At 49.5% G+C, this 21,584-nt stretch overlaps 2 protein-coding genes across 3 annotated transcripts in view; one reads left to right on the top strand and one right to left on the bottom strand.

Moving 5' to 3' along the window:
* The window catches only part of AHNAK (AHNAK nucleoprotein), a 139,814-nt gene that overhangs the window by 104,559 nt on the left and 13,671 nt on the right, over positions 1–21,584 (top strand). The window contains exon 6 of one of the 2 annotated variants that reach the window (XM_070565344.1): positions 5,922–8,337. The exons of the other annotated variant lie outside the window; for it this stretch is intronic. Coding sequence (XP_070421445.1) covers positions 5,922–6,025 — 104 coding nt within the window. The 3' untranslated portion in view covers positions 6,026–8,337. Of the gene's footprint in view, positions 1–5,921; positions 8,338–21,584 lie in introns of those variants that run through there. 2 annotated transcript variants of the gene reach the window in all.
* Positions 1,269–4,720, bottom strand: SCGB1A1 (secretoglobin family 1A member 1). The gene is made up of 3 exons (XM_070565353.1): positions 4,022–4,720; positions 1,720–1,907; positions 1,269–1,415 (listed from the first exon to the last, which is right to left on the bottom strand). The coding sequence occupies exons 1-3, from the start codon at positions 4,146–4,148 to the stop codon at positions 1,383–1,385; spliced, it is 348 nt and encodes a 115-aa protein (XP_070421454.1). The 5' UTR covers positions 4,149–4,720; the 3' UTR covers positions 1,269–1,382.

Below are 21,584 nucleotides of genomic sequence, written 5' to 3'. Positions count from 1 at the left end.
ATTCACTCTTCTCTATTCGGGGCTTATGTGTTTGCTGGGTTATGAAATCTGCTCCTGGGTTCCTCAGAGTGCCCAGCACCACTGTGAACACATTGAAAGTGCCAGTAAATACCTAGGGATTAATTTCATGTCTGAGGTCCCCTTTGCCACAAGGAAAAAGGGGTGACTGATTCTCTTTTTGCGTGAAAGTTGACTGGACAGGGACTCAGGAATCGGGGACAGGGTGGGGAGCAAGTCCGAGAGGGACCTCGGGGTCAGAACAAGAGCATCGCCCAGTGGACAGCAGTAACCGGGTGCTGACCATTCTGGTCTTGACCCTCCCGCCGCCCCCAAGCCTCTTCTGGGCAGAGATGTCCTTAAAGCAAGACTGACACAAAGGGACGGTTTGGCGTGCAGGCCTCTGCAATGTAAGCCTGGAAATAGGATGTCTTCACACTGGTGACCGACAGAGGATCTAGAATATGCATAGGAAGGGGTTTTTCTGTTTTCTACCTCCTTTAAAAAAAGTCCGACAAATAATTTCATGTAGCAAATATGAAGTGTGCAAAATATTTAACCCGCCATCTCTGAGGACTCCCCTCAGGGTCTGTCACTCCTCAAAGTCACCCCCAAACACCCTGGTCCCTAATCAGGGAATCGAGTGTATTCCTCCCTCCAGCCTTTGTTTTCTAAGCATCTGACAGGAATCCGATTCCTTCCATAAGTGGAGGGCAGTGTCGTGTGCTGTGTGTGACGTGAGCGACTCTGACACAGGGCCGTCCAGCCCCTAATGGTCCCTGCTGCTCTGTCAAAATTCTTGAAATAGCCACCATTTATCTTTGGGAGATGGGACTCTCTGGCAAGCTCCATCTTTGCTTGCAGGCTCGTCTGGGTAGCATAACCACCTTTAATATTTCCTTTTCCACCCAAGAGCAGGATCTCAAAGGGACTGGAAGAAACAGAACAATCTCATCACTACAAGAATGGGGGTTGTGGGGTCAGCCACCACCCTATGCAGACCTCCCCTCCCTCCCCTGCAGGTCAGGTTTGATCAGGGCCTTGGTACTTTTCCATCTTCTCTCTGCCCGTGGAAGGGAGTGTGCGCTGGAAGCTGCTCTTGCGCCTGTGGCTAGCCTGGAAGGTGGACTGGTAGGGAGACATGGGCGTGGGCCCCTTGGGGATGTGTTTGCATGCCACTGCTTCTCTTTCTGCTCCTGCTCAACCTTTCCCCAGCAGTGACAGACCGTCCCACTCCAGCACAAATTAAAAAAGAGGCAAGGGCACAAGGGTGAGATGCTTATCCTTTATTAAAGAGAGCCAGCCTAGGCTGCTGGGGACAGTGAAGGAAGCATCCTGGCAGTGGCAGGGGCTTCCAGCAACTGCAGCTCTTCAGCTTCTAAATCCTAAGCACACAGTGGGCTCTTTGCTATTTTGTCCTAAAACAAAGAAACAAACAAACAAAACCCAATATAATAGTGAACAAACCTTAAAGTTGGACGAAGATGGTGAAACACAGAAACTTTAACATCAGATAAGAAGTTCAGTCAATCTGGGAGGAGCTAAGCTTGTAAACACTTTGATTATTTCTCAGAAGCCTCTTAAAAGGTGAGATGACTGTGCCTCCCTCCCCGGGGACATTTACATTGTGACTGTCCTCTCTGGATTGCAAAAGGGGCCGAAAAGCATCCAGGGGCTTGGGCAATCCACTGCTAAGCAGTGTGAGTGGAGGAAGCCGTGTACCATGAGCTTTAAGATGCTGTCCTTGGTGTTCTTGGGGAGGAAGTCCACCAGTGTCTTCAGCTGGGTCGCCGCAGCTTTCATGTCTGCATCAGGGTTGAAGGGTTCCACTGCAGCCTCGAAACTGGCAGGTGTGCCCAGGAAGAGGCCTTGAATGACGCCTGCAAAGCTCTGGCAGATTTCTGCAGAAGCTGGAGCACGGGAAAGAGAAAGCACATGAATCCAGGCCCCTTTCCAAGCTGGCCAGCTCCCTGGCTGGGCCCACCCCAGGTGCAAACAGCCAGGCCTGTCAGCAAGAGATAGCAGCCTTTTCGTCGATGGTGAAGGATATGAGATTGTTGATGCTCCAAGCAGCTGGCTCTTGGGCTGTGTGGATACTTCCTGGGTTGCAGCCAGCTTTCTGTGGCTTGCCTGAGCCTTCCTTGCACTTCCTGGGTTGGGGTGAGGCAAGGCGCCATTTGTTCTTTCCGTTAGATTTCTAGGCAGAGTATTGACAGCAGAAGCTGCTGGTCTGATTTTTTTTAAATTAATTATTATTGTTTTGAAGAAGACTGGCCCTGAGCTAACATCTGTGCCAAACTTCCTCTATTTTATATGTGGGATGCGTGCCACAGCATGGCTTGGTGAGCTGTGTGTAGGTCCGTGCCCGGGATCCAAACCGGCAAACCCTGGGCCTCTGAAGCAGAGTGCACGAACTTAACCACTGTGCCACCGGGCCGGCCACTGTTCTGATTTTTCTTGCCGTGTGGGGGCTGGGAAGAGGCCACGGAGAATTTTCGCTCCCACTAGAAACAGGTCCCTGCCCTCAGGAACATGGGCAAGAGTCACCATTTCCTACTTCTTCTTCCTCCTTCTTCTCACTAAGCCTCAGATGCCGTCCTTGAGTTCTCTGCCTTGTGTGCAAATTCGGCTTCTGTGCCTGGACTCCAGGGCCCCACCCAAAGTGGGCGCTCCAAGTCAAAAACCCTCTCTGGAGCCTAGACCCCTGCTTTGCAACTTACTATGTCACCGGGGAAGTTATTTTAGCTTTCTGTGGCTCCTTTTCTCATCTGTAAAATGGGGATAATATCCCTACTTTGTAGGGTTGTCGTAAGAATGAAAAAAAAAACACTGTGAAAGGGGCTCAGAACAGTGATTCACACACTATAAGTACCAAATAAATGTTGGACATTATTGCTGGTGTTATTACCTGTGTGCTCACACATATGCACAAGTGCACCCCAGATCCACCCCAAAACTTATTTGAGTCCCGTCTTTCTGAGCCACCTCCACTGTACACAACATCAAGTTCTTCTAATTAATATACTTTTCAGTCCAAAATGATGTTATTTCCCTTTAGAACGAGCATCTCTGCACAATAGCTGTTCCCACCGTCTCTTGGTTTTGGTTTTCTAACTCTTCCCTCATCCCATCTCGCCCTAGGGTCATAAAACTTATTTCCATGGGTATTATGAAACTTTCAAAGTGAGTTCACTGGAATTAGTTAAAAGAATATATATATTTTTTAATATTTTTAATATTTAAAAAAAATATATATATATATATTTTTTTTTATTAAGAGAACAGGCTGTTAGGTGTTGAAAAACAGGTAGGTGACCCAATTCCCAAAAGATCCAGGGGCTTGGAGGGAAGTGTGGTTGACTGTTCTCTCCCTCTCTCTCTCTCTCTCTCTCTCTCTCCCCTCCATTCCTTTCCTCTTAGTGACAGCTGCAACTACTCAGAAACTGCTAATCTCCTTTTCGCAGAGGACAAAAATGTTTAGAGAACTCCGCTCTGGGTTGGTAATTTCCCAAAGGAAACATCCTCTTCTGAAATATTCCTCTCTGCCCAGAATGGGAGACCTTGCCTTGGTTTGAGTTTCCTTTGAGACATGAGGCTTTGCAGCTCCTTCCAGCCCTTTGGCTGCCACACTGGTGTGCAGACCTCAACCTTGGAGGCTGCACCAAAGTCTCTTGGCATCTTGGGGTCTGTCCAAGATGGGCTTTGAGAAGCTTGTTATTCCTATTCTGTTGGTTGTTGGACAAATGCATCTATGTGGGATCTCCTCCATGCCTCCCTCCAGTCTATTCCACTCCCTGGAATCCTGAGGCTGTTGGATAGGGAAGATGGGATCATTTTCAGGTTTTCTCACAGTCTCAGGGCTCTCCTCAAGTTCCCCAGATGGGCTTGTTCACTAGACCCAGCTTCCTGGCCGGGAGTCCGCGTGTCCAGGCCCTCCCAGGAGCCACCCTTTCTCCTGAGCAGAAGTGGGCGGCAGGGAGAGTTCCGGAGCCCAGCTTGGGGGAGAGGGGCTCTGGGCACTCACCAGGGCTGCAGCAGAGAGCCAGGATGGCCAGGGTGATGATGATGGCGAGTTTCATGGTGGACAGGAGGCTCGTGAGTGAGGCTCTGGCCGTGTCTCTGGATCCGGTGGTCTTGAGTGAGATGTGCATATTGAGATGCCTTCTTATATGCTCGAGGCTGCACCCAGAGAGAGGAGGACAAGGCGTGGGATCCAAATTATGGGACCACACTATTTACTTGGGCATCGGATCCATGGAAAAAGTAAATATTCTCTTTTCCCAACCCAGTTTCTGACCCCATTGAAACTGAGGTCACACAATGGGCCACTGGGAAGGGGTGGAACCCAGAGTCCTACACGGAGGCAGCAAGGAGATTGGAGTCAGAGAGCATGGAGACCTGGCTACCTGTGCCACTCTCTTTGAACCTGAGCACTGGGGCAGTCCAGTTCAACAGAAGCAATTGTAGAGGCCGCCTGGACCCAGCACCCCGGGAGAAACTGAGTGGCAGTGACAGGATGCGGACTCAGGACTCCTGATCCTCCACTGGGCTCCTTCCACCGCTCCTCTCCCAGGGAGGTGGCTGGACCTCAAGCCTTGAGGATCATATGGTCCAGAGCATCACGGTAGTCACACTTGGGGGATACCCTGTTGACAGGTGAGGGACTTCTCCAGAATGCCCACGAGAAACCCAAGCCCCAAATCAGGCTGGAGAATGCATTGCTTGGGCTGGCTCTGTTCCCACCTGCAACTGCTCTCAGGTCCTGCCCTCCCAATGGCCAAATCGATGGGCGCTCCAGCCCTTATCTCGCTTGATCTCTTAATGGCCTTGACCCTCTTAACGTTTCCTTCTTAAGCTGTTCTCTCTCCTGTGCTCCCACGCCTCAGTTCTTTCCTCCCCAACCGTCATTGTTCTTTACATGTTTGTTCTTTGCTCACTGTGCTTACGTGTTGGTGGTTCCAGGCTTTGGCCATAGCCCCCTTCTTGCCTCCCCTCGCCACGTCCCGTGGCCACTCCCTTCCTTCTCCAATGCTGATGCCCCAGAACACAGGCCAGGCCTGGCCTGGCTAAAGTGGAATCCTAAACGGCCCCTTTGCCTCCTAGCCTGCCTTCCTCAGCCATCCTCGGAAAGGCCAGCAGAATGAGCTTTCTAAAATCCACCGATCATATCCTTCTCCTTCTTGAAACCCTTTGAAAGCTTCCTTTTGGTGGTCAGGATAAAATTCAAGTGCCATTTAGAAGCCCCTTGTCCACTGACCATTTGGGCATGTGGAATTTGAGCCTCGGTCCGCCACTCCCATACGGTAATCTAAGTCTAGCCTGGTATTTGTAGATTTGAGAACACTCCATGTTTTCCTTCATGCCGTTCTACCTTTGCACAGGCTACGCCTTGGTCCTGGAATGCACATCTCCTGCCTTGTCTACTTGTCCAAATCCTATTTGTATTTCAAGATTCAATCACATGTCTGTTCACTCATTCATTCAATGAATGTTGACACCTACTGTGTGCCAGGCACTGTGCTAGGACTTGGGGTAGACATGGAGAGGCACTGCCTGGAGCCCCTTCAAGAAGAACTTGCCACCTGGCTACGAGGAGTGTGGTCAGCAGAGAGCTGCCAGCTGCCAGTAACTTTCGGGTCTGCTCCAGCTGCAGACTGCTGCGTCACTCAAGTCATGCCCTTCCTGGGGCTGCTCACATCTGGCGACCGAGCAAGGAGGGCACTTCTGCACCGTGTGGGATAATTCTGGTGGGCAGGACTTACTCCAGCGCTCCCTGCCCAGTTGGCTGAGACTTTGCCAGGCCTGCATTGCAGGCCAATTTTCCTTTTGTCCAGTCCTGCTTTCCCCACTTCCCTTCACAGTTGCTGATCCCTAATGACAATCTTGCACTCCAGACTCCATCTCAGCATCTGCTTTCTTGACAGCATCAACCCACGACAGAGATGCAGCGATGAACGAAGCAGGCCTGGGTCCCTGCCTCTGTGGAGCTTCAGTCTGCTGGGGAAGACAGACAAGGAAACAGGGATGAAAACAAAAAAATTGCAGGTGTGTTCAGTGCTAGGGGAGGAATTAGCATGGCTCTGGGACAGAAAAGGCGAGTGAGACTCACTCAGGTGGGGGAATCAGGGCGCTCCTCTCCAAGCAGGTGATCGATGCTGAGCCCCACATGGGGAGGGGTTCTGGGTGGAGGGGATGCCAGCACTGAGGCCACCAGGTGGGAAGGACTTGAGTGGACCTGAGGAGCACAGAGGGGCCCTTGTGCTGCAGTGAGGAGCATGTACCAGATGTACAAGCCCCGCGGGGACCAGATCTCACAGGGCCTCCCCCTAAGGTCACGGAAAGCTCTGGAAGGGTTTTTTTTAATGCTTTTTTTTATTGTGTTACGATACACGTAATGTAAAATTTACCATCTTAACCATTTTTATGTGTACAGGTCAGTGGTATTAAATACATTAACATTGTTATGCAACCGTCACCACCATCCATCCCATAACTTTTTCATCTCGTAAAACCGAAACTCTGTACCCATTAAACACGAACTCCCCATTCTCCCCTCCTCTAGCCCCTGGAAACCACCATTCTACTTTCTAGCTCTAAGATTTGACTACTCTAAGTATCTCATATAAGTGGAGTCATGCAGCATTTGTCTTTTTGTGACTGGCTTATTTCACTAAGCGTAATGTTCTGAAGGTTCATCGTGTAGCATATTGCAGAATTTCTTTCCCTTTTAAGGCTGAATGAGATTCTAGTGTATGTATAAACACGTTTTGCTTACCCGTTCATCCCTCGATGGCCACTGGCATCGTGTCCACGTTTCAGCTACTGTGGATAATGGTGCTGTGAACATGGGCAAACAATCCGGAAGATTTTATTCAGGAGCGGGGTGTCTGATTTTCCTTTTGGTGAGATGGTTCCTGACTATTCTGAGAAGGGATGGGGTGGTGTGAGGGTGACAGAGCAGCTCAGCAGAAGAGATGGTGGGGTTTGGACCAGCTTACGGCAGCGGGGTGAGGATCTGAGAGACACACAGACATGCTTGGTGCTGGATAGAACAAGGCGGGTGGGGGAGAGGCAGGTGTCAGGACGAGCCCTGTGGGTTTCTGGCACGGACAGCTGGGTGCCTGAGGTACTATTCTCTGACCAGGGAAGACTCGGGGGGAAGCGGGTCGGGGATGGGAACAGAGTGAAGCCTTCTCCGACCTGTCTCTCCCGTTAGTGTTCCCTTTCACTGTGTGCGGCTATATCCCCACCGTACGCTGTTTTGACTCCACAATTGTTTACTTGTTCAGCTCTTTTACGTGATGGTTGCTAAACAGAAATCCATGGAGCATGAATTGATGAATGAGGCCTTCACATCACGTGATATTTGGAGGCTCAGAGGTGCCTTAACGTGGTTGAGAACACAGGTTCTGTAACTAGGCACCCATGAGGACTTGTGGAGTAAATTACTGTGAGTCCATACAATAAAACACCGTGTGGCTGAAAAATCAGGATAGGAAGTCCTTCTGAGTGGATGAAGAAATGACCCCCAAGGCAAGCTGCAAAGGGAAGAAAAACCAAGGCAGAACAGAATCAAAAACAGACTAAAAAGGAGCAAAAAGAAGCCACCTAAGTAATTGCTTGTATATGCATAAAACATCTCAGGGAATGGATGGTACGGGTTGTTTCCAGAAAGGAGAACCATGTGGAGGGATCACTGAGAGAAGACTTCACCGTAAGCCCTTTGGTACCCTTTGAATTTGGAGTCGTATGAATATATCATCGATCCAAAGTAAATTTTTAAAAAGAGCGAACAGATTTCACACATGCTATGACACGGACGAACCTGGAGGACGTGATGCTGAGTGAAATAAACCAGTCACAAGAAGACAAGTGCTGTATGAGTCCACTTACATGAGGTACCCAGAATCGTCAGATTCTTAGAGACGGAAAGGAGAGTGGTGGTTTTCAGGGGCTGGGGGGACGAGAATGGGGAGTTTATGTTTGTTTAATGGGGACAGAGTCATAGTTTGGGATGATGACAACGTCCTGGAAGTGAATGGTTGCACAACAATGTGAATGTGCTTAACACCACTGAACTATACACTTAGAAGTGGTTAAGAGTGTAAATTTTATGTTATATGTATTTTATCACAATAAAAAAATAATAATAATAAAAAGAGGGAGAGCAAGTTCTAGAATAAGCCTGTCTGAGTTGAATCCCAGATCCATCGGTTACTAGCTATCTTATCTTGGGCAAAGTACTTCACCCCTCTCTGTCTCGATTTCCTTGTCTGTACACTGAGCATAATGATATTATCTACTGCATTCGGCCGTGAGGATTAAATCTGTGTAACGCCCTGTAAGTGGCACCTGGCGTGGAGAATGTATTCGGTGAACGTTGTCGAGTATTGTGTTTGCACGTCTCCGTGTTGAAGGCACAAGAGGGAGGCCTTTCAATGTTGGGTTTTCTTGTTCAAGTCTACACACGCGTGACTCTGGGGAATACAGAGGATCTTGGGTAAGCTGTGCTGCTTTCACGCTGGCCTGGGCCATTAGGATGAGCTTTTCCTTTGTTCCTGCCACCCTGCTGTGTCCATCACGTATACCTGTGGGCCTAGCTGACTCCCGTGTTCCTGACCTGATCCCAGGGCAGGGGTTGATAAGTAAGGTTACTTGAGGACAGAGTGCTTCCAGGGTCCACCTGTAGGTAAGCCGTGCAAAGAGGCTTAGGGTACCCAGGAGTATTTTCACAGCTCCGTACTTGAGCTGTAGAGTGAGGGCCTCTGTGTGTATCCTCCCCCAAGCCAGCTGTTTGACAGAGAGGGCCTCCTGGACACACGACATGACCACTTAGTGACATGGCCCAGAGGTCATGCAGAGAATGGCCCCACGAGTGTCATTTGAGACAGTTCATTGGGTCAGTAAGCTTAAAAATAGCACTCTGTGTGCTATTCTCCAAGCTGTGATATAGGAATTGTGTACATCCTGTTCTTGCTCCTGCCATCTCTCTTTGGATGTTCCTTCTCTGGTTCCAAGGGTCCCCAGACAGGCGCTTCCATCCTGGCCCTTGGGAGAGCCTTACCCGGTGGCAGGGCTGTCTCTCTCCCCTGCCCAGAAGCCTGTAGAGCGCTGGCTTCTCTGACTTGCCCTGTGGAACAGTTAGGCAAAAAGTGTTAGTCAAGGCTCAGAGCTTCTCAGACTCTAACACCTGCTCCTTAAATCCCTAAACCCCACACGCTGTGAGTTCCAGGCCAGAGCCCTCAAGCCTGCCTCAGCACATCTGAGGGCTGGGAGCCACTATTTCTGGCTAGTTGTGGGCAGTCACCTGGTCACTGTGCAAAGAGCAACTGTTTGCAGGAAGACAAGCCACTCGATTCTTAGCACCCGGGGCATGGCAGTGAATTGGCATGGCTCCTGCCAGGCCCCCGAACCAAAACCACACGCCGCGTTGGCTCCTCCTGGCTCTGGGTGAGCCCTGACCCGGAGTTACTGGAGCTTCAAGGGCAGGGCCTGGCCACAGATGGGGGAGCGGCCAGGGAGCCTGCCCTAGGCCCAGCCTTCCCCTGGCTCCGGCTCGGAGGGTGTGAGCGCCTTGTACCTGGCTCTGGCCTGTGAGAAGAGCAGGAGAAAGCCTCAGCCAGAGCCTGAGGGTGGGAGGGACCCAGGGGACCCTGAAGCCCTGCCTGGGGATTTGGATTCTAGTGTCTACTGGCTCCTCCTCCATGCACACAGTGTGAGTACGACACATGGGTGCCAGGTTGTGAGCCATCTTCAAGGCCCCTCAGGGAGCCTGCCCAGGTCCCCACTCAGAGGTCTGGCAGCAGTGGGGGGGGGGGGGGGGTGGGGCGGTGGTGGTTCTGGGCCAGCAGCAGCTCCCAACTCATGCTGCTAGAAAGTATCAACTGAGACCAGATGTTTACCTCTGGGCTTGGCGCATGGCTATCCTGATGAGCAGGAAGCGGAGGTACAGCCTGTGCTGGCATCTGGCTGCAAGTCCCAGCAGGGCCCAGAAAACAGGTTGGAGGCCATGGGCGGGCCATTCTGATTCTTTCCATCCTGTTGGGCCACTGGGGGTCAGGCCACCGGCTCATGAGGTCAAGGGGTCAGCTCATGGGGCAGACCAGAGCTCAGCCTCCTCCCTCCACCCTGGGCTTCAGGCTCTGTGCTCGCTCAGGAAGCAGCCCCTGAGCACAGCAGATTTTCCCTGTGGGTGTGGTCCATTCTCTTCTGCCTCGGTGGCTCCTGGGGCTGACCCCTGCATTGACCCAGGACCCTCCCGGGAGGGCCTGGCAACTTCTGGATACTCCAGCTATTTTGTCCACTGGTCACGATGCCTAGGGCCTGTGAGTTTTTAGAGGATCTAAAAAAATGTCATGGATTTACTGGCTCCAAAATATAAAGAGAAAATCTCAAAATAGTAATTAATAAATATTTATCTAGGTAATGTTACTGCAAATAGATTGTTGCAACTCATTTCAACCATGATATAGTTCTATGTAGATACAATAAAGTTTAAATCGTAGGAACCAAATCATAATTCTTCCTAGGATCAGAATTATTAAATTTATACAAGCCCCTTCAAAAGTTTACAGCCAAAATTACATTCATTATGAGAAGTTTATCTATTTGAATGTGTTTGATATAATATGGAGTGGGAACATCAAAACTAAGATTAGCGCCTCGTGTCCTGCTCGCCCAATACCCGCAGCTATGGCCATACCAGAGCACAGCCAACCGCAGAACAGGCAGCGTGGATCAGAGGGAAGAAATACTCCAGCTTTCCTCTCGTCCTATCCTCCAATCTATAGCCAGAACCTTCCACGGGCTAACCAACTGGTGTCCAGCCAGCAAGGGGGCCCAGGTTTCCTGGTCCTTAGAGGTCGGCCTCCTGAGGCACAAAACAGATCAGAGACAGGTGCAGAATGGATGGTTGGGTGAGTTCGAATATAGAATAACCAGCACATAACAGTATCGTTCTATATATTCAGCTCTGGATCTCGCTTTTCCCACTTAATACTATGTCTTGGATAGCTTTCAACTTTGGCACCTGTAGATACACTTGATTTTTCTCATGCTACACAATATCCCTTTGCAGGATGCAATCTCATCTTATATAATATAATGTAACCAGTACCATATTGACGGACACCTGGATTGTTTCTAGTTTTTGTCCTATTACAAATCACACAGTGACCTACACACCTCCTTCTGTCCTGGGGGTTCTTTCTGTGGGAGAGACCCCTGGATTTAGACATGCTGCCATTGGTATTGACTTTCCCAAGCTCATCCGTTGCCACTGCAGACGGGTTGTTGATGGTGAATGTCAGGGCTGGGAGGCGGGAGGGTGTCAGGGGTGGGATTGTCAACTGTTCTGATTTCCCACAGGGATCTTGGTCATTTTTCCAGTGCAAATTGGCCCTCAGCCCATAGATAGGACAGTAGCTGGTGTACTGAGAGTCAGCAGAGATGTTAATGTGGGCTGCTGAGAGGCATCCTGGGGGCACACATCACCCACCCCCAGCTGTGGGTTGTACCCAGACACAAAGTGACCTGGCTTTTGCTGTTTGGAGGGTTTCAGGGAGGGGTGGGGGTGCGGCAGGCTTGACCTGCTGAGGATCTGAGCACTTTCTTGGCTCCCCACTGGGCAGGGCAGACTGAGCTGAAACTTGGGAGTGGGCGGGTGGAGCGGGGCCGGGAGCTGGGGATGTGCCTCCGGAGTCCGGGGCACCCAGCAGAACCAGCAGGTTCGTTGCTCTGGGGTAGGCTCCCTCCGAGGGGTGGGGACACTCAAGTTGATGGAAGTCCCTGTTCTGCAGGCTGGAAACTGGTTCCCCTCCGTTTCACAGGCCGGCTCTGCGGATTTGGGCAGCAGATTTCGGGGTTGACAGCACATGACACGATGCACTTCTTGACCTTCCTCAGGAAGCTTCCTCACTTTCTTGCTTAATTCTGCAGGTTCTTTGTTCGGTGGCAAATCACCCGTGTCCTGTCCTCCGTTTCTGCCCTCTCCCACCTTCCCTGTCCTGTGCTTGTTCCCACCCGTAGGCTTGGTAGGTCACTGCTGGGGCCCATCTGCCCCAGCACCCTCAGGGTGCTTTGCATGGGGCTCTCAGCTGTCATGGGGCACATGAGCCGACATGGTCAGCAGACGTGGATCAGGGCCCCGCTCTGATGCTGGCCGGCCCAGCGGCTCTGCAGGGCTGCAACTGTCCTGTGCGCACAGGGAGCAGGGAGGGGAGACAGCTGCAGGCTCCTTCTGGCTCTTGGCCTGAGGCCCAGCGATACCTCACCCAGAGGAGCCTGGTGAGCCCCTGGCCCTGCGTCCCCCACCCAACGGCCTACGCTGTCCCCTCTTATCACCACCTCACCTTCGGTCCATCAGGGTGATTCAGGGTCCTCGAAGACAGGCGCTTAGGAAATGAAATAGAAGTTCCCTTTATCTGTCAATCTCTCTGGCATCTATCTATCATCTATCTATCTATCAGGTATCTAGCTTTTTCTATCTATTTTTATAACTAACGTAGTTATATTCTATATTAATATATATTTTGTATCTAATATATATTACGTAATGTATATTTATCGCACATACATATATAAATATATAAAGATCGTATATTACATAGGATACATAATATACACTATAATGTTTATATTATAGGGGGCTGGCCCGGTGGCATAGTAGTTAAGTTAGTGTGCTCCTCTTCGGTGGCCCGGGGTTCGCTGGTCAGATCCTGGGTGTGGACCTACACACCTCTCATCAAGCCATGCTGTGGTGGTGTCCCACATAGAAGAACTAGAAGGGCTTACAACGAGGATATACAACTATGTACTAGGGCTTTGGGGAGAAAGAAAAAAGGAAGATTGGCAACAGATGTTAGCTCAGGGCCAATCTTCCTCACCAAGAAAAAAAAAAGCATAACAAAAAGAACCTGGTGTTATGATTCATTAGAAAAAAGTTTATGTTATAACTAAAATAAAATGTAATTTCAGTCTCAAGCCTTCAGTCTGCTAAGGGGATAGAAACTTAGTCTCTGTCATCTTGGGGACCCCCTCTCCAGGGTTGTGCCTATCTTTCAGGGGGCTTGTGCGGAACCAAGGAGTTGGCAGGATTTGTGTTGGTGAAGGCATCTGGTACTTGATATCTATCACCTGTCACCAGACTGTCCCTTGTTTGCCATCAGTCTGTGTGGGCCGCTCCTGAGTGGTCCCTCGACATCATCCACAGGCCTCCAGTTCACTGGCTTTCTCTGCCACCTCGGGGCCACTCCTGGGTGCACAGGAATCCTGCTGCTGCTCCCACGCTGTCCTGGGGCCTGGAAGTTCTGCAGTGACACCTCCGAAGGCCTGTATCATGCTCCCATTTCTTCTTGAAGGGTTCTGCCCTCTGCTCCCAGATTCTTCAAACCCATCTGGGGACTGCCACCTCACTAAGGCTTGGTCTCTTCAGTGGCTTACCTGGGGGATTTGATGCCTGGAGAAGATAATTTTTTACTGCTTCCCTACTCTAGACAACAAAAATTATTCTCAGTAATAGCTGTGAAATAAAATGAACAAAAATACAGGTCAGAAAAGAAAGGCAGATGGTGATCATTTATTTATATATTCATGAAGATCATTTCTTTTATTGAAATACACACACACACACATGTGTGTGTATATATATAAAACCATGCCAGTAAAAATAAAGATATTAGAGCACACACAAATAGGCACACATTAAAACACAACTATTTATTAATAGTTTGTAGATTTCCCTAACGAAATTTGATACTTTGGTTATAGTCCGATATATTAATATTTCATGTAAATAATTATCAAACTATATTCACCAATAAGTGAATTTTATTAAACCAAAATGTCTGCCAAAGGTAAAATGTAAGCAATTGCTCAATTGTACCACTGATATAATGTTTTATTGTTTTGATTTGTCCTTTAGTTCTAAAACAATCAACTGAAAAAGACTACGTTTGAACTTCAAAGATACTAAAATTCTATAAAAGATTTTATGTACGAACTAAAATTTTCACTTTTCCAATGAAAGTATTACACCTTATACTCTTTTACTATTTACAATTTTAAAACTCAAATAAAACCTCCAAGTGGCCTCACAGGATGACAGAAGCGCAGCAACTCAAGTTCTGTTTCTTGGTCTTTACAACCACGGTGCTTTCGTCGTTTACTTTGAATTTACGGTTTGAACGCAGGAAGAAGTAGCTCACAGGAGCCAAGTCTGAGGCCCATTCCAAGGATTCTGCACCTTTGTGAACCGACTCTTGACACAAACGTGGCAGAGACCAGCTGTGTGACTGGGAGTTCTCAGAAATACTGTCCACACAGAATATAATGTTTATTAAAAGATAAGCCATAAACGTGCTCATTTGGAGCTTACATCTATGTTATGAAAACTCAACTGTGACCACAGCAAATGCGTAAAACTCTGGGGAGTTTGTAGGTTGGAGTATTTTGTCACTGACGTTTAGAATTGCTGGCACCTGGTGATAGTAAAAAGCATACTGACTTTTAGTCAGTCTTAATCGTTGTTTTTATTTATTTATTTTTTTGGTGAGGAAGATTGGCCCTGAGCAAACATCTGTTGCCAATCTTCTTCTTTTTGTTAGAGGAAGATTGTCAGTGACCTAATATCTGTGGCAATCTTCCTCTATTTTATGTGGGATGCCGCCACTGTGTGGCTTGACGAGCAGTGCTATGTCCCGGCCCGGGGTACGAACCTACGAACCCCAGGCTGCTGAAGCTTGGGGACTCAAGCACTGCACCACCGGGCCGGCCCTTAACCATTGTTTTTAAATCCTTTTACTGCCTGTTCCTGGAGTGGGCGGCAGGCAGGCTGCTGGTTTCTGCGGGGACCACCAACCTGAGGTAATACTTGCTTTTCACATTCCGGCCTCCCTGAGAATCCTTTCCTAGGCCAGGGGTGCTGTGGGGGCTCTGGAAGTCTGGCTGTTACACGAAACGAGCGCCTGGAGGTCTTTCCATTCCTGGGAAGGTCTAGGATTCTGAACTGCATAAGCCAGGAAAAGACGCCCTCTTTCTCTGCCTTCCCAGGGCCACCTGAATCAGAGGCAGAGCCAAGAGAAGAAAGAAAAATAAGAGAGAAATAATAGGTTACTGTTTCAAAAACTTCGCATGGCAAGTGGACGGCTTGGGAGGAATCTCCTCTGCTTGTGCCCCTGGGAGCTGGGCAGGCGCAGGGCGGCTGCACCCTACCGTGGTGGCGAGGCCCAGGTGAGGTCCTTGCTGTCTCTTTAGCCCCAGACAGCTGGGAAGAGGCCAGGCTGCCCAGGCCTGAGATGGCCGGGTGGTTCTTGGGAGTGCCTTCAGCTTGCCCTAAATCTGAACTCCGGGGAATTCTACTTCTATCCTCTGGAAGGGCCAGGAGGAGCATCAGCTCCACCCTCTGAGCTCTGGAGACGGGGTCTCAGGCCCAGAGAGATGCTGTAGTTAGCAGAGGTGGCCTAGCATGTTAGGGGCAGAGGAAGCACTTGAACCCGGCCCTGCGGCGCTCTGCCCACGAGCCTTCCCGCTGTGCTGACGCGGAGAGCACAGCCTGGCTCCTGCTGTTTATTGCTCATCTCTAAACACACCCAATATTGTATGAGCAAACACGGTTAAATGCATGTGTGCTCTGAATTTCATGGGCCCTTGGCGCTTGTAAAAATGCTGAAAAACAACCACTCCTGGCTGTAATTCACTTTTCTCTAAAATCACTGGTGGCTCTTTTCTGGGTGGGTTCAGAAGGCCAGGAGATAAGATAACTAGAGACCACGCGTCCCTCAGTCCCAGAGGCTGGAGATGGAGATGCCCTGGCCAGGCAGGGACAACTGTGAGCAGCCTGTCCCCAGTGGCCCCGGAGAGGCCTGTGACAGACAGGTGGCCTGACCTGAAGGGACAGAAAGTGTGGGGGTTGCGTTCTTGGGGCTCTGGCTCAGCATCGGGTTCATGTCCAAGGTTAATTAAGGTCCACGTTGCCCCGCTGAGGTCTGATGCGGGGTCGGTGAGCCGAGGAGTCGAAAGAAAGATTTCTTAGACTCTCAAGATCTGGCAGTAGTGCTCTTTTATTTAGAGAATAGTGTGGAATAGCATGGGGACAGGACCCATGGGCAGTCAGAGCTTCTGCTGCCGCCGCTTCTGCTGCCCCCGCTGGCATGGGGACAGAACCCATGGGCAGGCAGAGCTGGTGCGTGGGGACAGGACCCACGGGCAGTCAGAGCTCCTGCTGCTGCCCCGAGTTGAGGGTTAGGGCTAATTTTATAAGGCATAGGTATGTGATTCATCTCTTTACAAGACAAAGGAAAGAACATGAAAAAAAGTTAAAATGGTATCAGTGCGGCTGGGGTCTGGTCATTGGGTGATCCCATGACTTTTAGCCAAGAATCAAATCGGATTAAGTAAAGGTTAGAAAGGTTAGACGCCACCACCCTAAACCAGTTACATGAGATTGCCAGACAGCAACCAACTTAAGTTCTTGCCTTCCCCATTAAGAGCTTCTAGAGATAAGACCATTCCCCCTTCTTCCTGGCACAGAGAGGGAGGCATCTTCACAGATAGAGGTTTCCCTTAGAAATGTAAATGTTTCCCAACAAAGGGGCAAAACAAATTCCACTCCTTGGAGCCTGAATCTCATCTGTAGTTTTAAAACTAACCAGCCTAAAAATCCTCATCATAAGCCATTTTAAAATTAAGCAGCCTAAAAATCCTCATCAAGGTCCATTCTCCCCAGAGCAGCCAGAATGACCTTTTTAAAAATGTAAATCAGATTACGTCATTTCTCTGTTAAACCCTTCTTGGCTTCCCACAACACTTAGAATAAAATCCAAAAATCTTACCTGGTCCATGCGACCCGGCGTGACCTGTCTTCAACCTTCTCTCAGGTCCCACCCTGTGTCACTCCCCTCTCACTCAGTATCCTGTCGCCTCCTTTCCTGCAGGGTACACAGAGCCCAGGCCACCTCCAGGCCTTTGCTCTTGCGTGCCCTCTGCCTGGACACTCCACTGCAGATTATTTTCAGATTGCGCCTTCTCTCATCATCATACAGGTGTCGCCTCATGCATCCCCTCTGCGGATAAGCCTGCCCTGGTCACTGTGTCCCCCTCCTCAGTCAGTCCGGGTCCAGAATCTGGCTTTCTTGCCTTCAGAGCCTTTGTCACCGTCGAAATGCTCTTGTTGACATGTTTATCTGTTTATTACCTGTCTCCCCCCTAGAATGTGAGCTCCACGCTCACCTCTGGTTCTCCAGGGCCCAGCACACAGTCAGTACTTATTACATATTTGTTGAATGAATAAACAAGGCTCTGAGCCTTTCACCCTTCGGCCCCAAGCCCCTGCTCCAGCCTCACTTCCAGGTGTGCTGGAGCATTCGTGGGAGGCTGCGTATAGCACCCAGGCCCACCCCTGGGGTCTGGCCTCAGCAATTTCTGGCCTCCCGAAATGCACTCAGCTGTCTTGCCCCATCTCCACCTGCTGAAATCCTTCTTACCTTCAAGACCAAAGGCAGCCCACAAAGTCTCCTCTCACCTCTTCAGGGACAGTATGTCATTGACAGTGCCAACAGCAGCCATGACTCACACCTCCCCTCTGCCCGGCACCTTGCTGATGCCCTCTCTCATTTAACCTTCACAAGAACCCTCTGAGGTAGGTACTATTCCTGTCCCCATTTCAAAGATGGGGGAACTGAGGCCCAGAAAGTCGCCCAAGCTCTCCTAGTCAGCAAGTAGAGGAGTTAGGATCTAAACCCAGGGCGGCTGACCCCAACCCATGACCTGCACCCTCTCTGCTGAGCCTGCCTCCCTCTGGCCCCACCTCGCCTCTCCCCTCACTTGCAGCACTGGTCCCTGCAGTCTGTCTGGAGCGACCCGAGATCCCGCTGACATCCCCATCTCGAGGCTCCGAGCCCTCCTCGCTGTTCCTGGAACCTTGGCATGCTGTGCATCTCCACCACTGTTGCCGAGTGGGATTGAAAATAATTTTAGCCCTCTCTCCCCACCTCAAGCCTCTGCCCTTTCTGGGGTGGTGGAGGCGAGGCACCCTTTTTTCCCCCTTTATCTTTTATTTTATTAATTATTTTTGACAATAAAAATTGATTCCAGGGGTCGGATCTGTGGCTTGGTGGTGTGGGGACCTGGAATTGGCCACCCCAAGATATGTCTCTTTTGCATCAGGATTATTTGATGCTGATTGTTTTTGATAAACTGTGACAGGGAAGGAGGCTCTGAGGAATGGAACTAGCCCTTCGTTGGGACACATTCACATTTGTAAGGTAAATCTCTATCTGTAAAGGTGCCTCCCTCTCTACATCAGGAAGAAGAAAGGAGATGACCTTCTCTCTAGAAACTCTTAATCAATACCAAAGGCAAAGACTTAAATCTGCATTTTATTGTGCTAGTCTGGTAACCTGCTGTAACTGACTTCCCTCCCCCTCCCAACGCTGGCATTTCTTTAAGGATTAAGCATCTTTCCTTAGGCTAGGAACTGATTGCTGGGCTCACCTGTGACCACCCATCTCCAGACAATCGACTTGCCTCCGGCTACGCCCTCTGAGATAGCAGACCATTACCTGCTGTGTCCATGAAGCACTGTTCTGACAGGGCAATCTTGTGACTATTGTGGGAGGGACTTTTCAATCACATGTGAAACACCCTGTTTGGGGGTATACAACCACTATGTGCACCCCGCTTCTTCGGTGCCCTTTCCTCCTTCTGGAAGAAAGGCCCCGGGCCATGGTTCCTCATAAAGCTTTGTTTAATTTTCTCTTGCTATTCTGTCTCACGTGAATTTAATTCATTCTCCGGCCAGACGAACCCACATTTGGGAAGAGGAAATGTCTTCCTCCCCTACAGTTTTGGCACAGTCAGCAGGATGAAATTTACCTGGCTGGACACTGCTTGCTCCTGGACTGCTGTGGCCGAGAGATCCCGGACCCCTGACGAGAGCCGGCAAAAGGTAAGAGTTCTTACCACGTCAGTCTCCCGGATCTCTGCCTGCAGGCTCCAATGGAAGCAAGAGTGGTGAGTTTTTGCTCTTCTAAATTTAGATTAGCAGGAGAAAATGTTGGTGAGGCTAGCTTCTTGGATTCAGCGACTGTAGGATTTGAGTACTCACTGGTTGTAGATCCTTTTCCTCCCAGAGATAGACTTTTCCTTGTCTCTGTCTTTTTGTTTGTCATAAGACACAGGCGTCTCTATAAGCCTGTTGTCTGGGCTTTTTGTCTTGTTCTATATCTTGAGAGCTTGGTTTTGTGACCTTTCTGGTCTCTGCCATCGGAGGATGCATGTACCGGCACGCATCTTGGCGGCCAGTCACATAGACTGGGGCTCTGGGAAAGTTTAGATGTCTTGAGAGCTTGGCTCTCTTTGTCTGGCTATGTAAGCTCTCGGGGAAGTTTGTCATAAGAGGTCCCAGTTGCTTTCATAGGGGGCCTTTGTTGTCTGAACCTTTGTTGCTTACTGTGCAATGAAGGTCTTTACTTTCTTAGGCTATTTTTGGGAGTGAATTTTCTGGATCTCTTTTGGGGACGCCTCTTTGTCCTTGGTTAAGCTTTGGTTGAGTTGCTGTTAAGATCCTATTCGTCAAATCGGCCAGATGCTGGCTCATTTACATTCGGAAAACTTCTAAATTGGGGGAAAAAAAATTGTGAGAGCTCTCATCTGGTATATTTCGGACTACCAATTCGGTTAGGTAGTTTTCTATGCTGGTTTTCTTAGTTTTCTCCTTATTTATCATTTGTGTCTCTGTTCTAATTATTTGTTTAGTTGTTACCATGTGGTTTGTATAAAAAATCTCATAGATGAGATAGTACATTTTCTGATAGCCTCGTATTTCCTTAGACTAAGCTGGTTCCATCCCTTTCCTCTTCCCCTTCTAAGTTGTTACTGTCACATCTTATTTCTTCTTGTGTTGTGAGTTTGTGGTTAAAATGACCAGATTATGTTTATTCTTGGTGTTCTCCTTCCCTTTATCTTTAATGTCATAATTAAGCATTTGCTAACCTGTTCTGATGGAGAGCGGCAATTTTTTGATTTTATCTTTCTACTTATCACCTTGCTCAGAGTTTTGTAACCCCTTTCCTTTTGCTTTTCTTTTTTTGTAGGTATCAGGGCCTTCCTGAAGATTTCTTGTAGGGGAGGTCTTGTGGCAATGAACTCCCTTAACTTGTTTATCTGAGAAAGTTATCTCTCCGTTGTATTTGAAAGATATTTTCCCTGGATAGAGTATTCTTGGCTGAAAGTTTCTGTCTTTCAGAATTTTGAATCTATCATTCCACTCCCTCCTAGCCTGTAAGGTTTCTGTTGAGAACTCTGCTGACAGCCTGATAGGGGTTCCTTTGTAGGTCATTTTCTTCTGCCTTGCTTTTTTCTTTGTCATTGAATTTTGCCAGCTTCACTACTATGTGCCTTGGAGTGGGTCTCTTTACATTGATAAAGTTGGGAGTCCTATTGGCTTCTGTTACATGGATTTCTAGCTCCCTCCTCAGGTTTGGGAAGTTCTCAGCTATTGTTTCCTTGAACAAGCTTTCTGCTTCATTCTCCTTCTCTTGGCCCTCTGGGATACTTATAATCCTTATGTTGCATTTCTTTAGTCAGATAATTGGTTGCACCAGGCCTTGAGCTTGGTTGGCAGGGCCCCCCCCCTCCCGCCCCCGACTGGGACAGAGCCCGAGTCACTCCATGGGGCCACAGTGGGACTGTGGATTTTCCCACTAGACCAAGGAAGCATCACGCTGGGGCTCAGGGTTGTCACTGCCCACTCCCACAGCCCTGATGGGTCTCACTGGCCTTTTCGGGGCTGCAGCAGAGCTATGGGCGTTTAAGGCACCTGGCAGTTTTGCTCACCTGGCTGCACTGCATCTGCTCCTAGGTCTCACCAGCCTTTGAGCTTGGTGGGCGGGGCCTCCCTACCAGGTCTGAGCCCGAGTCACTTCCTGGGGCCGCAGTGGGACTGTGGATTTTCCCACTGGTCAAAAAAGTAATCACAGGGGTCTCAAGCCTGCAGTCACCTGTTTCCACAGTCTCGCCAAGCTGCACGCCCACCCTTGGGGCCACAGTGGTGCTATGAGCACTTCAACTGGGAGATCAGTCGCTCGTGGATACTGGGCTGTCTGGGGGCCAGAGAGTTTTCACCTATCTCCACCTCCTCCCTGGGGGTAGTCCATCCACTTCCCAATGTATAGCAGTGCCGCTCTGTCAGGCATCCTGAGGTGCTGTGTGAGTATCCTCCACTGATCAAGGAATGTCCATTTAGTTGTAGCTCAAAGGGGGAGAGACAAAGGGAACTGCTCACTCTGCCATGTTGCTGATATCCTAGGATGAGTTTTAAAACCAATCACCAGTACTTTTTCAGCAGTTGATGCTGTGTGGCCTGTGCAAAGGCCCTGAGGTGGGAAGGGGCTTGGATCTTAAAAAAAACCACAACTGAAGGAGGCCCAGGAGGTGTAGGTGGGGGTTGTGGACTGAGCAGGAGGAGTGAGCAGTGGGATGGAGGTGGGAGATGACAGTTAGTGATGGGCATGCTCTGCATTTAGTATTTTATGAGAGTCCTGGGAAACTTTGAAGGATTTTACTTGGGGGAGGTGTGGCAGTGGAAGGGG

Source organism: Equus przewalskii, chromosome 11 (assembly GCF_037783145.1).
Source record: "Equus przewalskii isolate Varuska chromosome 11, EquPr2, whole genome shotgun sequence".
In the NCBI taxonomy this organism is placed as follows: Eukaryota; Metazoa; Chordata; class Mammalia; order Perissodactyla; family Equidae; genus Equus; species Equus przewalskii.
Note: the sequence above shows the minus strand (reverse complement) of the source record. Positions and strands in the feature narration are given on the sequence as shown.